The sequence below is a fragment of the Quercus robur genome, chromosome 11, assembly GCF_932294415.1.
Source record: "Quercus robur chromosome 11, dhQueRobu3.1, whole genome shotgun sequence".
In the NCBI taxonomy this organism is placed as follows: Eukaryota; Viridiplantae; Streptophyta; class Magnoliopsida; order Fagales; family Fagaceae; genus Quercus; species Quercus robur.
The window spans coordinates 53,740,671-53,755,841 of NC_065544.1; the positions used below are offsets into that span (position 1 = coordinate 53,740,671).

At 35.4% G+C, this 15,171-nt stretch overlaps 1 protein-coding gene across 1 annotated transcript; it reads right to left on the reverse strand.

Moving 5' to 3' along the window:
* Window positions 1-8,138: 8,138 nt before the first annotated feature.
* On the reverse strand, window positions 8,139-13,761 carry LOC126705845 (L-ascorbate oxidase homolog). Its single transcript, XM_050405062.1, has 8 exons — window positions 13,472-13,761; window positions 13,258-13,367; window positions 10,938-11,208; window positions 10,617-10,719; window positions 9,760-10,105; window positions 9,134-9,499; window positions 8,757-8,835; window positions 8,139-8,659 (listed from the first exon to the last, which is right to left on the reverse strand). The coding sequence occupies exons 1-8, from the start codon at window positions 13,616-13,618 to the stop codon at window positions 8,447-8,449; spliced, it is 1,635 nt and encodes a 544-aa protein (XP_050261019.1). The 5' UTR covers window positions 13,619-13,761; the 3' UTR covers window positions 8,139-8,446.
* Window positions 13,762-15,171: the final 1,410 nt, after the last annotated feature.

A 15,171-nucleotide genomic window follows, 5' to 3' on the forward strand; every position in this document is an offset into this window, starting at 1 on the left:
GGTATATCCCAATCCGGATTTGTCTGAAAAACTCTTTTGAGATGAAATAACATCATCTAGCTTCTTGGTGGTGACCCTCTCTATTTTAGCATTTGCTTGCACAACCTCTTGCTCAAGAAATCTCACTTTTGTGTAAGCTTCGGACAGCTCACCATTTAGAGTTTCTATCTCACATTTGGCCTCCCTATATCGGATTAGGAGACTTTTGTAATCCTCCTCTGCCTTCTTCATTTTTCTCACAGCAGCCTTGGCCACCCTTGTGTACTCACCCGACTTCTCCAGGAGTGAGTTATAATTCTCTTGTAGATTTGCTGTGTTTTCATCTTCTTCAGCATCTGATTCTTTAACAATTCCCAGTGATTCTTCATCACTATGTTCTCCAAGGTCTCATACAAGCAGATTCAACTCGTCTGAAGACTCTACATGAGCAATAGTCATAAAAGCTGAATAGTTCCCCTCTCCATCACAGCTTTCTTCAGATTCTGAGTCAGATGAATCCGAGTCACTCAATGTCGTGGCATACACTTTGCCTTTCGATTTCAAATAATTTGGACATTCTTTCTTAAAGTGTCCATGCCCGTTACATTCGAAACAAGTGACACCTTGTGTAGGTTAGGATTTTTTTCCATCTTTCTTTTTGAATTCCCTTTTCTCCCTTCCAGAACTTTGGAATTTTCTTTTATCATCAAATTTGCCATTATTTTTGAATTTTAAGAACTTTCTGAAATTTTTGACAAGATATGCAACATCTTTGTCAACTACATCTTCTCCCGATGAGTCTTGATCTTCCACCTTCTCATTAATGGTCTTAAGGGCAAGAGATTTACTCTTCCGTTGATTGGGTAGCGACATCTCATAAGTCTGAAGAGAACCAACCAGCTCCTGGACTTTGATGTCATCAAGGTTCTTGCTCTCTTCAATCGCTGTCACTTTAGCACGAAAACTTTCCGGCAATGATCGAAGGATCTTCCTTACAATTTTAGAATCCTCCGTTTTCTCCCCCAAATTGAAGTTGCTGACAACTACCTCATTTAGCTTCCCATAGAAAGAGTCAAAGGACACATCCTCACTCATTTTGAGCTCCTCAAACCGAGTGGTCAGCATTTGCAACTTGGTATCTTTCACTTTCTTCGTGCCTTCGTAGGTGGTTTCCAATATCTCTCATGCTTCTTTGGCAACGGTAATGTGAGAATCCTGTGAAATTCATCTGGAGACACACCATAGAAAATAGCATTGAGTGCTTTACTGTTAGCATTAGATGCAGCAAGTGCTGCCTTATCCCAAGTGGATTTGGCTGCCTCAGGTCTGGTCCAACCAATCTCAACAGCATCCCAAACAGATTCATCAATAGAACACAGAAAAGCTCTCATGCGAACCTTCCAAAAAGTATAATTACTACCATCAAAATATGGAGGTGCATTTAGGGATTGAGACCGATCCATCTCAAAAGGGAGTCAAGGATCATACAATGGTATTGAAACCAATAAAAGTGTACCCACTCTGATACCAAATGAAAGTTCAAATATGTGTAGAAACACCCTTGAACGTTTAGACCCCCAAATTACAACTTAACCAATTCAAGCAATATGTCAAACAACAAGTGTGCGGAAAATTAACATAAGCTATAATATGGAATTGGTAAAACTATCTAAGCCAAATTAAAATCACAACCCACAGCAGATAATAAAAAGGCAAAGATAAAGAGGAAGGAAGATGCAAACACAAAGACAACACGCGATGTGTTATCGAAGAGGAAACCGAAGCCCTCGGCGTAAAACCTCTCCGCCGCCCTCCAAGCGGTAAACAATCCACTAGAAAATATAGTTGGGATACATGGACAGCAATAGACCCTCCAAGCCTAATCTACCCAGTGCACCTAAGCCCTCCAAGCTTCTTGCTCCAACGAGGTTGCGCCGAACCTTTTTCTTTTCTAACTTCCTGGATTCCGCTACTAGACCGTAGCATCAACCAATGAAGATTGGTTCCTTCCTAACTGCTTCCCAGAAATCCAAACAGCTCTCTCACAGTAATGTAAATGGTGAGAATAAGGTTTGGTAAAAGGCCTCTCAAGGATTTGACAATGGAGAGGAAGAGAGTTGAGGAATTTGAAAAGATTCTAATGTATAGATTGTTGGTGAATCAATCTTGTTTTTCTTTAGGGTTTCTCTCTCAAAAATCTCTCTGGAAGCTCTCTTACAATCGTGGGTAAAAGGGGTATTTATACTGGAGTGGGAGAGGAATGTGAAACGTCAGGTTTTACAAAACAAGGGTGGCTCGCGGCTTGACCTCGCAACTTGACTAAGTAGCGAGATCCAGTCGCGAGATAACCGTATGGCCAGTTGTCCTGTTTTGTCCTGTAGTGCTCCAGCTAGCATGACTGTTCACCTTCCGGCATGCTTGGCACGTGTGTTGCGTCTGGCGGCTTGCAGCTGCGAGTCACCCGCGAGGCCAAGCCGCGAGTCTCTGTTTTCTTGCACACTCTTGAGCAAACTTCACTCTATCTCACTCACTACCCTTACAACAAGCCCACCTAAATACAGGGTTACTAAATGCTGAAATACAAGCAAATTTGGCACGGAATAAAACCAATTAGATGGTTGAATAAATTCAACCTTACAAGTCTATTCAGTCCACATTGGCCCTACTCAGTCCACATTGGTCCTATTTTGTCCACTTCAGTCTTATTAGGTCCACTTTGGTACTATTCGGTCCATTATATCTACTTTGGTTCTATTTGGTCCTATTCAGTTCATTTTGTCCACTTTGATCCACTTCAGTTCTATTTGGGCCATTTGTCCACTTTGGTCCTATTCGGTTCATTTTGTTGACTTTTGTTCCATTTGGTCCATTCTGTCCACTTCGGTCCTATTCAAATCCACATTGATCCTATTTGGTCTAATTTGGTCTTGTTTAGTCATATTCGGTCCATTCGTTCTTATTTGACCTTGTTCCTATTCGGTCCATCGGTCCTATTCTCTCCATTAGGTCCAATTCGGTCCATTCAAAAATCACTTCAATTAATTTTGGTCAACTTCAAACTATTTTTGTGCATTTACATATAAAATCTTAAACTCATAATATAAATCCAAAAACACCCCATCTAAATCCAAATTTCTTATTAAAAAAAATCTTAAACTCGTAATATGTAAAATCTTAAGTATAGTATTTATTGTTATTGAGCTTTTGTTGAACTACATTAATGTAACATTTCAGTCGGCTAAATTTATTATGAACAAAATGATTTTGCATTATTTTGCTGAATCTTTGATAAAGGCAAATGTAAAAATATCTTGTCATTACAATAAAGTTAAAGTGGCAAGCCATCTTTCATCTTTTTAAGACTGATATATGTGATTAAACAAATTTGGTTTTTGAACTGTAAATTGTTTAGTGGGGACTTGCAAAAGCTAACTTCATTATGACATAAACAAGGAGGACAAGCCAGTGGCTAGTTGTCTTTTGTCGGCACTGCAATAATACACAACGATTTCATTAATAAATCAATGAAAGAACAATAAGCAAGAGGATGAAAATCTAAGAAAGGCTTATAACAATATACTCCTTTGATTTACCACAAGCTTGCTTTAATCAACACAGCAAAATGAGTTGATAAGCCAATATGCAGGGTTTGATAACTAGGAGGCTGAAAAATATATCCCTGCCTCTGAAGTCTGAAGTATCAGGTTCTTTTGATAATCATAACAATTATCCAACTGAAGATTAATAGTCCGTTTTGATTGAGGGGGAGTAGAGTAGAGTAGAATGGAATTGGTCCCAAATTAGTCTATTTTCAGCTAACTCTACTCTACTCCCATTCACTCCCTCTCCCTCCCCCTTCAATCCAAACGGACCCTAAAGTTACTGAACATTTAGATCAAAATTATGCTTTCACATTCGTTTGTGCCAGCATTAACATATTTCTGACAGAAACAATGACACAATAGAAAGAAAACACTAAAAAAAGTGGGAAAACAGTTCTTTTTTGCAATACAAATACTCTAATCAGGAAGCCCCAATGACTACTTTGTCTACTAGTCATAGGCTAATTGAGAGAAGCTAATAGGGAATGCAAATCTTGGTGGACCACGATAGAGGGTATTAGCTGCAAGCTCAGAAGCTGCATGTGCTGTGTGAAATAAATCCCAGAACAAGTGGTCCTTATGATTCAGACAAAGATTTGCTTTCGAATCACAAATGGATTCTACATTGAACTTCCCCACTACACAGTATGCAGTTTTTACCTCTGTAAAATCTGGAAAAGTTAAAAATCATTAGATTTTAGTAGTCTTCATACTTACTATACTAATTGTAAAAATAAAATGCATTAGTGCTAGGAATCAGAGTCTAGAATCTGAACTGGCAATCGGACATATGGGATTAAATAGATTGTCTGCAAAATACCTTGTGATTTAAGCAAAAACTTTTCCTTTACATGTATAAATGCATGTTATAATTTTCTACGAGTGAATTGTTCACTGAATGGAAGTGGGTTCTCAATATCATTGTATGTTATCTCGTATGCATTTCCTAGGGAATCAAGCATTGCATGAATAGCTCTTGCGTGGTCATTCAGTTCCTCCAAACATCCCCTGGTAGCATTATAGGTTCTTTGATTATGGAAAAGAACCAATTGGTGGGACACTTATAATGCCAAACTTCCTTGCTCTAACATTGAGTAGAGTGCCAAATTAGCGTGATGTCAGTAAAATATCAGGCTAAATTACTGTGTGTGTGTGTGAGAGAGAGAGAGAGAGAGAGAGAGAGAGATGTCACCTTTAAGTGGTTCTCATAAGTGAGTCGTAAAGTAAACATGAAATCTTGCTTTGGTAAAGAACTTTTTGAATGGTAATAACCTAAGACATCATTACTACCAATGCTAATGAAGAACAAAGACTTGGAAAGAAACTTTTCAGTTGCTGCATGACCCATTGTAGCCATAAGAGAGCTTCGGACTGTGGGAAATTGCTGTATTTGCTCAGCCAAAGGAATGACATTCTTTTGGTATTTTGATAAGGCATAAAATGGAGTATTTTCTTTCCCAAACTTCATGAATGTTAACTGAGGAGAATATAGGAAAGTTCAATCAGAAACATGCATAAAGAGAAATACTTTTTTTTTTTTAATTAATATAAGACATCTTTCTTAACGAAATAGTGGGCCTTCATGCTCTTGCAGAGACCAGAGAGTACTTTGTGATGCATTTTAGGCTTCCACCATTGATTAGCCATTTAGCCTATTACAAAAAATTCCTCAGAGAGGTAGTGTGGCTGTAAAATGGTTAGTAATATTGATGCACACTTGACTTGGGAGTGTGGCTTTCACACTTGACTTGGGAGCCTCCCCCTCTAGGTTTGATAAAGATCAATGTTGATGCAGCTGATAAAGTTGCTCTCCTCTCCAAGCTGAAGCCGCTGCACTCTTGTGGGCGGTACAGATTGCTGCTAGTGAACAATGGAGCCTACGTCCTTTTTGAGGGTGACTCTAAAGGCTGTCTTGATCCCTTAATTTCCAAAGATCTCCCACCTGACTGGTCCATAAGTAATGTAATTACTAATATTATTAAAATCTGTGAGTCCCGTCTTAGTTTCAGTTTTCATTGGGTCAAGCCAGTATGTGCAACTCTGTGGCTCAAACAGCAGCAAAGATTGCTATACGCTCCAACATGTCTTTTTGTTTCAATGATGATAATCTGTCGGCAGATCTTGTCTCTGCTTATAAGGGTAGACTATCCTCCTTTCCCCCTTGTTTAATGTTAATTGAAGATTATCAAAAAAAGAAAAAAAGAATCGTCCTTTCCTTCTAAAGTTTTTTACTTTTTTCATCCGTGACATCTTTATGGTTTTCTTTCTTTTGTTTTGCGCTGGTGTAGAAATATTAGATATTAACTATGCTTCACACCTGGCAGCTCAAACCCCGGGTCCCCCGGTGTAAATAATAATTTCTCCCATCCCAAGTCTAATTTTATGCTTGAATATATAGATATAGACTAATCTTTAAATTTAATTTCCTTCACTACCACTATGATGTCAAGGGATATATACAAAAACCAGAATTTATTCTCATTTAATCATGACAAGGACATTATCATTTCTCAACATAACATGGGAAGGCTAAGGCTTTTGAAAAGAGAGAGACCTCACCATTGATTGTCCTGTTATGTCAAAAATGCCGGCCCTAGTAGAGGCAAAGTTTTTACCTTTGAAGCTTTGTTTCTTTAGACCAGATGAACTGTTTACAAGAGAAAGAAAGGGTGTGGACTTCTCTTGTAACCCATTAGATTGACTGACCAATAAACCATCATCAAAAAAGGAAAATGAAAATTTCGATGTCAACCTTTTGGAATAATGCCACTTGCTATTTCATTAGTACGAATGCATGCATTATGCAGAAAATGTTCTGTTTGAAACATCTTGTCTTGTTCTGTAACAAGCACAATAGATTTTAACATGAACTTAGCTTGTGCTAGAATTATACTAACCAAAAAAATTAGCACTGTTAAATCCATTACTGAACCTTCCAGTGGGTCTAGAGTAAGGAAGATCAATGCTAACGTAAGGAAAATTGGCTCTTGCCTTACTGCCTGGCAAGAAATTGTTGGTCCCAATATATATCAGCTGTAGAGTCCCCCAGTATAAAAATGGCTAGTAATGCTGCATCTGCCTTGTTAAAGTCTATAGCAGCCAAGAATAGGAATAGAAGAGGCCATCTATTTGCCATTAGAAAATTAGAAATGAAACTTCTCTTTTCAAGTTTTTGTGTTTATCAAAGATATATTGTACGTTTCATAATTCTCAATGCAGTTACAAAGAAGTTTTACAAAGGTACAAGCAAGTGCCAATAAAGCTGTCGTTTTCAACCAAGAATGAATACTTAAATAAACAAAGCCATTCCTGGGAGGATGGTCCTTGAGATTTTCTAAGGCCAGATTAACCATGATCAAAATCAGCAATTACTGAATGGTCGCTACTTCCTTGTCACTATAATAAATCTGCTTTGTTGATTGTTAGGAATTAGGATGGCTGATAGCTGAATTATAACACAACACTCCATAATTAGGACCACTAAAGTACTTAAACTTGCCTAGTTTAATTCTGTAAAAGATATCAAGACTAAGTCCAACTATATTTAACGCACACTTGCATCTTTCTTTTGCACCTAATTTTCTGTTTTGCTTCTGATCAAGCATCCTCAAGCATCTTGGTCAAATATCATAAACCATGTTGATCGATAGCCTTCTTTACTGGCATTCCTTTTGGTCATCATTAGGCTGCATAACTCAGACCGCACCTCTAATCAGTAGATTTTATTAGCTTTCTATATAAACATGCGTGATGCATGTTTATCATTTTCAAGCTGTGTTACTCAAATCACACCTCTTATAGTCTCTGCATGTATAATATGCATTATGTTCACCATTCAAGCTTTAATCATTATGTATACCTGACCTTCGTTTGAACTTGTCATCTGGACTTCATTTGGTCCACATTCAATTTTATATGTTCCAATTCCATCATGATTTCCTTCAAAGTCTCACTTTTTTCTCCAAACTCAAGTTCTCTTTAAGCTTTCACCTTAAGTTTGAGGGTTATGTTAAAGATATCAAGATCCAAATCTAGTCAAGACCCAAGTCCAATCCTACTTGGTCTGTAAACAAAGATATCCTAATTCTACTTGTATACAAGTCTTGTAACATGAGCTTAATATGTAGTCATCAAGAGTTTTCCTCAATAAACGCCAAGTCAAATCTCTCTCTCTCTCTTACTTCCACTTTATCTCTCTATATTATTTAATTTTCTTCCTTCTATTTTCACAAATGTATGTTGACTAAATTTTATAGATGACTGAAAGTAAGAAAGCGATATGAACAAAATGATTTTGCATTATTCTGCTGAACCTTTGATAAAGCAAAGGTTAAAATTTCTTGTCATTACTCAAGTGAAAGTGGTTGGCCATCTTTCATCTCTGTATGACTGATATCTGTGAATAAACAAATTTTTGTTTTTGAACTGTAAATCATTTAGTGGGGACAGGCAAAAGCCAAATTCCTTGAGATCTAAACAAGGAGGTCAGGCCAGTGGCCGGTTCTCTCTTGTCCTCATTGTAATAATTCAAAAAATGATTTCATTAATAAATAAATCTAAGAAACGCCCAAGAAAGGCTTATAACAATATAATCCTTTGTTTTGCCACAAGCTTGCTTTAATAAACACAGCAAAATGAGTTGGTAAACGTTTACAGAGAAAATTCTATCTAGTTTATTCATCAAAACTAGATTGTATCCAATTAAATGCTAAAAAAAAAAATTCTAATACAAGAATTTATTGCTGGAACAATAATTTTACATAATTATAAACCAAGCAAAACTTTGTAGCAAAGAATGCAACCCCAAGTTGAGGTTGATTATATATAATTGTAATGGTTAATTCATTCTTCTTCAGCTTTTTTGCTTAAAGAGGTCTTGTTTCTCTGCCTGCAGCCTTGCCACAGAGAAGAGCATTCTTTGGAATTGGATATTCATCCCTCATTGACTCAACGGGTGAGTATACGCGGAGATAAAATTGTTGTCCAAGGTATTGCCGAGCCCAAAACTCAGTTCTCACATTCCACATTCCCACATTATCAAGTGCCATGTAAATAGCAGTCCATGACTTGGGATATACCTGTGCCACCAACAATAAACCATTTAGTACCATAATTTACACGTTGGTTAACTTAGAATACTATGATTAATGCATTAATTCAGGACACAAGACTAACCTGTGTGGTGGATCGTGAAACTGCATCTCTTAGATTGTACTGTTTTCGACTAGCTGGTGTCCACACTCCTCCATCCATTCTGCATTACAACATTCCAAGGTTAGTACTCTGAGTGTGCATTAGATAAAGGAAAATGTTCAGATTTCTCAATTTTACTAAAAAAGGAGTTTACAAAACAGCAAATGTTGATTAGTAACATATCAACAATATAATAAATACATATTCTAAGTACTTATTTGTTCTATGTTTCAAAATTGATGCATCAGATTGTATGACTCATGGTAAAATTTGTAGTATCGCTAGTATCATTTTTAGGTAAAGTATTGTAAAAGCATACAGTTGACATAGTAAGGTTCAAAAGTTATGCACATTCTTACCCAACAACCCAGAACGCGTATCCATCAATGTGCCAGCTCTGAACAATGTTCTCATGGTTTTGAAACACAATCTCAACGAAGGCTCTAAAATCAGCACCCATGACTGATGTGTCAAGGTACATCTTTTTATAAGGGGGACTATCTGAGATGCTTCCAACGCGAAAAACGTCTTTTATCTTGAAGTAGTCTGCAATCTTAAGGGGTGTGTCAGCTGGGACAAAAGACACACTATTAACTGCATATCTTTGCTTGCGATCAACTTGAGCAGCAGAGCTCTCTAGTTTGATAGTCTTGGTAATGTTAACTAGACCATAGTGGTATGATCCCTGTGGGTTTGGTCTTGGTCCACTTGCAGTAAGGTTAGTCCTGCAATGCACAAAAATGTACGTACATGTCACATTCATGTGTACAAGTCACTTAAAAATGTTGTACCATTTCTTCATTGAATTGGATCATATCATATGGCCAACACGACTAAAAACATGTCACTTAAAAAAATAATATGATATAAACTCAAAATTTGTGTAAAAAAAAATTAATTTTTGTATTAAGTGACTTGTTTTTGTTAGGTTGGAGTACTATATTAGTAGTACTTTGAGAGTATCTAATAAGATCTTTAAGATTACCTGATTGACCGAGCTTGCCTTATAGACCAATCAATTTGGGTGGTTGGTCCTCCGGGAATTGGGCCGGAAACTGGTCGTTTGGAGTTACTGTAGCGAAGGGTTCCTGTGGTGGTGATGACCCGGGTAGAGAATCGGTTTGAGACTGCAATGAAGTAGTCCTGAGCTGGCTGATCAGCTGTGATTAGCACAGAATAAGATTGGCCCACATGGATGTCAAGCTCTGAATAGGTGGTTTGGATTGTGTGAGTGCCCTCAACTTCAACAAGCTTCATCTTGTGTCCCTGAATTCTGAAGTTGAGTGTACTTTGAAGACCCACATTTGAAATCCTAAGCCTGTAAGTTTTTCCTACGACAACAAAAGAATAGTGTCATTCACTATAAAATAACTGGTGTAAGTTATAACAATAACAACAATTAAGGGTCCGTTTGGATTGAACTTATTGTTACTGAAAACTGAAAACACTGTAGCAAAATTATTTTTAAATGTGTGAATAGTATCGTGGGACCCATTTTTAATATTTTTTAATCCATAAACAGTGTCAAACAGTATATGAACAGTACTCAACAGTATGTGAACAGTAGTCTTGTCCCCCTAAGGCAGAAACGGTGCAGAAAAAAAAAAAAAAAAAAAAAAAAAAAGTAAAACACAAAACGTGAACACAGGTTTCAGCTGAAACCAAACGGGCACTAAGTATAGTTTCAAAATTTGGAGGTCGACTCTAGATTCTCAATAGACTTATCAAGTTTCGGCTCCATGTATTCTTTTCTATCATTCTATTTTTTTACTCATTTGTTCATTGGACTTGAATCAACTCACTCAAATAATGAAAGAAATACCATAATTTTTGAAAAATTACCTTGTTCAACAGTGAAAGAAGTACCATTTGGTCCTCGACCGTTGATTAGAATGCCACTGGGGGAGGGAAGCCTGTGACCACGATCTAAGACAGCCTTCAAGTTCTGAAATAGTAACATGACAATGAGAATATACCTATTAAAGTACCACTAAATAAGTTTAACCAAGCTATGTTACATTTTCACACTAATGCGCTTTAGAGTGACATGAAAGTTTTGCATTTAAAACATGCACATTGTTAAATTAACTATACATTAGTATATGAAGTTAAGTCATGTAGCAAAAATTGACAATAAAATTTGTAGAGGAATTAGAGTATTACTGTGTGATTAGCCTTGTACCAATCTCCAATGAGAATAGAGTAATCCCCAGCTGGTTCAGGAAATGGAACAGGAATTCTAGGCCTGCTGAGGATTTTGATGGGTCCAAAGCCACCAGCTGCCTTGTGAAATGCAAGAGATGGGAAGTAGAAGAAGCTACCAATCTGATCTTTCACCTGTAGTGTGTAGGTGAAGTTCTTGCCTGGTGGGATAGGGCATGTGGTTCCATACACTCCATCTTGATAAGAATTTCTTCTGTGCTGAATCCCATTCCTATTTACATTCTTACAATTTAGTTTGATACCAAAAGCCATCACAACATTCTACAATTGTGATCTACATTTTCAATACAAAAAGTATATGATTAAATTTTTCACAAATGTTTACACCACTATATGTATATTATGATCGGTGCATGATAAAACTTGTAGCAATAGTCGGGCCATATAAAAATAATGTTCCTCTAATTATGACATAACAGGTTAATGACAGGTTAATAAATGATGAAAAGAATTATTGCTATTTATACTGTTTTGCTATAGGTACACACATAGTCCAATTAGGTGTCCTAATCAAGCATAAAGTGGACCAATTCACACCCTTTAGGGCTTTTTATACAGTTTATTGCATGAGCATGAAGCAAATCACTAGTTGAGTAACATGGCAACAATTTAACAAACCCAGAACAATAAGTGGACCCATGTTGGGCCCTTCTTGTCTGAGCCCACTTTTTATTTTTTTTCCTTAGCCCCCCATGTTCAATGTGAACTAATTCAACAAAGCAATATGAACAAAGATCACAAGACAACTTTTGGAATATCCATCATAAGTGATAAAGACCCACAAATTTTTTTTTTTGGAGAAAAAATATTTGCAATTTGGTATGTCTTATGTGAGGAAATTTTAATATTTATAATTTTATTTTAAACCTTTCTATAAGGTGGACAAAAAAAAGTTGACACATCTTCTTTAGCCACCAAAGCAACCTACCAATCACATTACATGTTTGACTAATATTGTTCTTCATAAGTGCATGCCAACTGTAAATTTGAATTAGTTAAACATCAAAGCAAGACCTAATTTTGCCCCTGCTTTGGGTTTAGAATTAACACAACGCGGAAATATTACCAAAGCTCAGATTAATTGGCAAAAAAAAAAAAAAAATCATACAATTAGCTCAAAAGCCAACAACCTAGAAATGATAAAATACTACCTCTCTTTAGCTTTACTAAAGTGTGTGTCTATATATATATATATATATATATATATATATATATTTCTTTTTTTTTTCTTTTTTATGTGGCTCTTATTAAACAAGATCTGGTTATTTTGGTAATCATTGCATTTGCATGTTACCCCACATAATAGATTATTACGTGACAGTAACAATAACTAGAAGGCAATCCTCTTTTAAACACAAGAATCCATAACCATACTTAATATGTGATGCAACGAATTGAAATAGTATTAGCCTAACTAATTCTCTAATCATTCTTGGCACACAGAAAGTAAAGTTTGAAAGGGAAAAGTAAAAAAGCTGGTTACATAAATAATGGTGAATCGTGGAGTAATTTTTTGTATCATAATATAAATGGAAGGAAAATTATACCACTAATTTATATAATTGTGCACTTGTCTTGCCATTTCTTTTAAAGAAATGTATTAATTGAATTTATTTCTTGCTAAATATTATTATATATTCTTCTAAAAAAAGTCTTCTAAAAATAAATTATTATATATTAGGACAATATTCTGGATATTGATTACATAAAAGAGAATGATGGACTAATTATTCATATCAAAATTTATTTGGAAGGAAAATTACACCTTATTATTCATAGCAAATTTTATTTGGAAGGAAATTACATCTTATTATTCATATAAAAATTTATTTGGAAGGAAAATATGCACCTAGTCCACTTGCATTTGCTACCATATAAAGACAAGTATTATTTGACTTTTATTTCTTGCTAGTTATTATGCTATAGAACAATATTCTGTATCTCTATAGTCACCGAAATCTGCGCTTTCTTGGTAAATTACTAAGATTAATTGAATGTATGTTCCGGATTCAAAACCAAAACAAAATAACAATTTTTTTGTTTTAGCTCAAGAATGTGTAATCAGCGTGTTGAAAAGTGTTCATAAAATAGCAAAAAGTTCGCTTTTGTATCATGACCTATACGATTCCCACTAACCACGTAATGCTGATTAATAGCAGCAAGAGAAGTTGAAAAGCAAGAAAAACCAAAAAAAAAAAAAAACATTTTCCAGAAAAATATTATGAGAAAACAAAGAGAGATTTAGAGAATAATTTCTTACCATGACAAAAGGAATGGTTCTTTTAAGCTGTTATGCACATTTATGATTAAATTGTCATTGGTATTTGAGTATATCTCAGGCCCTGGAAATTGGCCATTGATAAGAATTCCCTACCACCAGAAAAAAAAATATTAAGATTAAGTAGGTATGATACATTGAAAAAAAAAGTGTATATCGTAGAATTCTCTTGAATACTTTATCAAGAAGTACAAACCTGTTGACGAACACCGAGGGGGTATATGTCACCATAGGTGACATTCCAGTTGAAGAACCTATAAGGATCCTCAGCACTAACAAAACCCAAAAGAATAAAGATGGTGTAGAAAATCCATGCAGAAACTCCGGCTAGTTTTAGCAGCATCTTTAGCAGGAGAAGATTGAAGGAGATAGATCAAGATTGTGAAAGAAAGACTATGAGAAGAGAAAGAGAGAGAGAGTCTCTCTTATGGGTTTAAGAATTGTTACAGAATGAGACACTTTAATGTGGCTAGTGATAACTGACCATGACTCCTATGACATATTTAAAGTACCATGGAAGGGAGGGAAGGCCAAAGTGGCAAAGATTGAAAAAGAACAAAAATTAAAGGGCTAAAAAGAAAAGAAAAATTAAATAAAAGTTGGACAATTTGGTGTCGGTTTGAACTCAGGACCAAGAATGAACCATATGGGATCAATTTTGGCTTGTGGGTCCTCTCTAAAACAGCCAATGTGAGCTTGACACCTATGCAAAAAAAAATGGGGTTCTATTTTTTTTATTATAATGGTGTTGAATAGTTTGTGGAAAAAAAATAAAATAAAAAACTCATACAAATACAACCGCGTAAAAGCTTAGCTTGGCTATCTCATTCATGTGCTGGATCATGATAGTGTAAATGCCCGTGATTTCTGACGCGACACACGGTCTTCTCATGTTATGTTGCCTTAATTTTCTTTTCTCACCTCCCAAACACGTAGCCCACCTTCTGAAAGCTTTGATTTGCGGTCTACTCAATTAATTCATCCAAAGGTTCACATTGATTCTATTGTGGGGTCTATGTCAGATTGAGGGTCAAGATGGAGAAAATGGGCCAACAAAGAATTTATGATGGGAAAATTATGGAAAGCTTAAAATAATATAATTACACGCGGAAACTATAATGATGGATTGGGTGGCTTTGGCTTCTGGGACATTCTCTTATGCTTTTTGGGCTGTTTGACAGAACATTTTTAATTAATCGAGATTGTGTTTTGGATGTTGCTAGGAAAAGACATAGTTGGTGCCGTAATCTAATTACAGATTTTGACTTGATACTTTGCCATAAACAATTTATTTTTTATTAGGAAAGGTATCAATTTGGCATGGTGTTGACTATGACTTATATGGAAAGTTAATGAGGGGTAAAAAAACTTACACAGTTACATAATATTCTATTCATGACCAAAATATATATATATATGGTAAATTATATATTAGGTTTTAATTTTTACATTATATTTTAATTTAATCCCTAATTTTTCATTTGTGTTAATTTGATTTCTAACATTTTAATGTTGTGTTAATTTAGTTCATACCGTTATATTTTAGATGAAAATTGTTGACATAGTAAATGTCAAAATAAAATTTAAGTTTATTGTCACATCAATAAAAGCTAATTTTTTATTTTGGCTATTAGACACGTCAACTTTTCATCCAAAAAATAACAGTAGAAACTAAATTGACACAGTACTGAAAAATTAGGGACCAAATTGACGCAATTGAAAGGTTAAGGATCAAATTGAAATATAGTGTATAAGATAGAGACCAAATACATAGTTTACCCAAATATATATTATACTTTTTTTTTTTTTTTTTGCTAATTTCACTTTTTTTTAAGAGAGTTTATTACGTCCGCTCGCTATTTCTCATAACAATTTTTTATTATCAGACCAAGACAC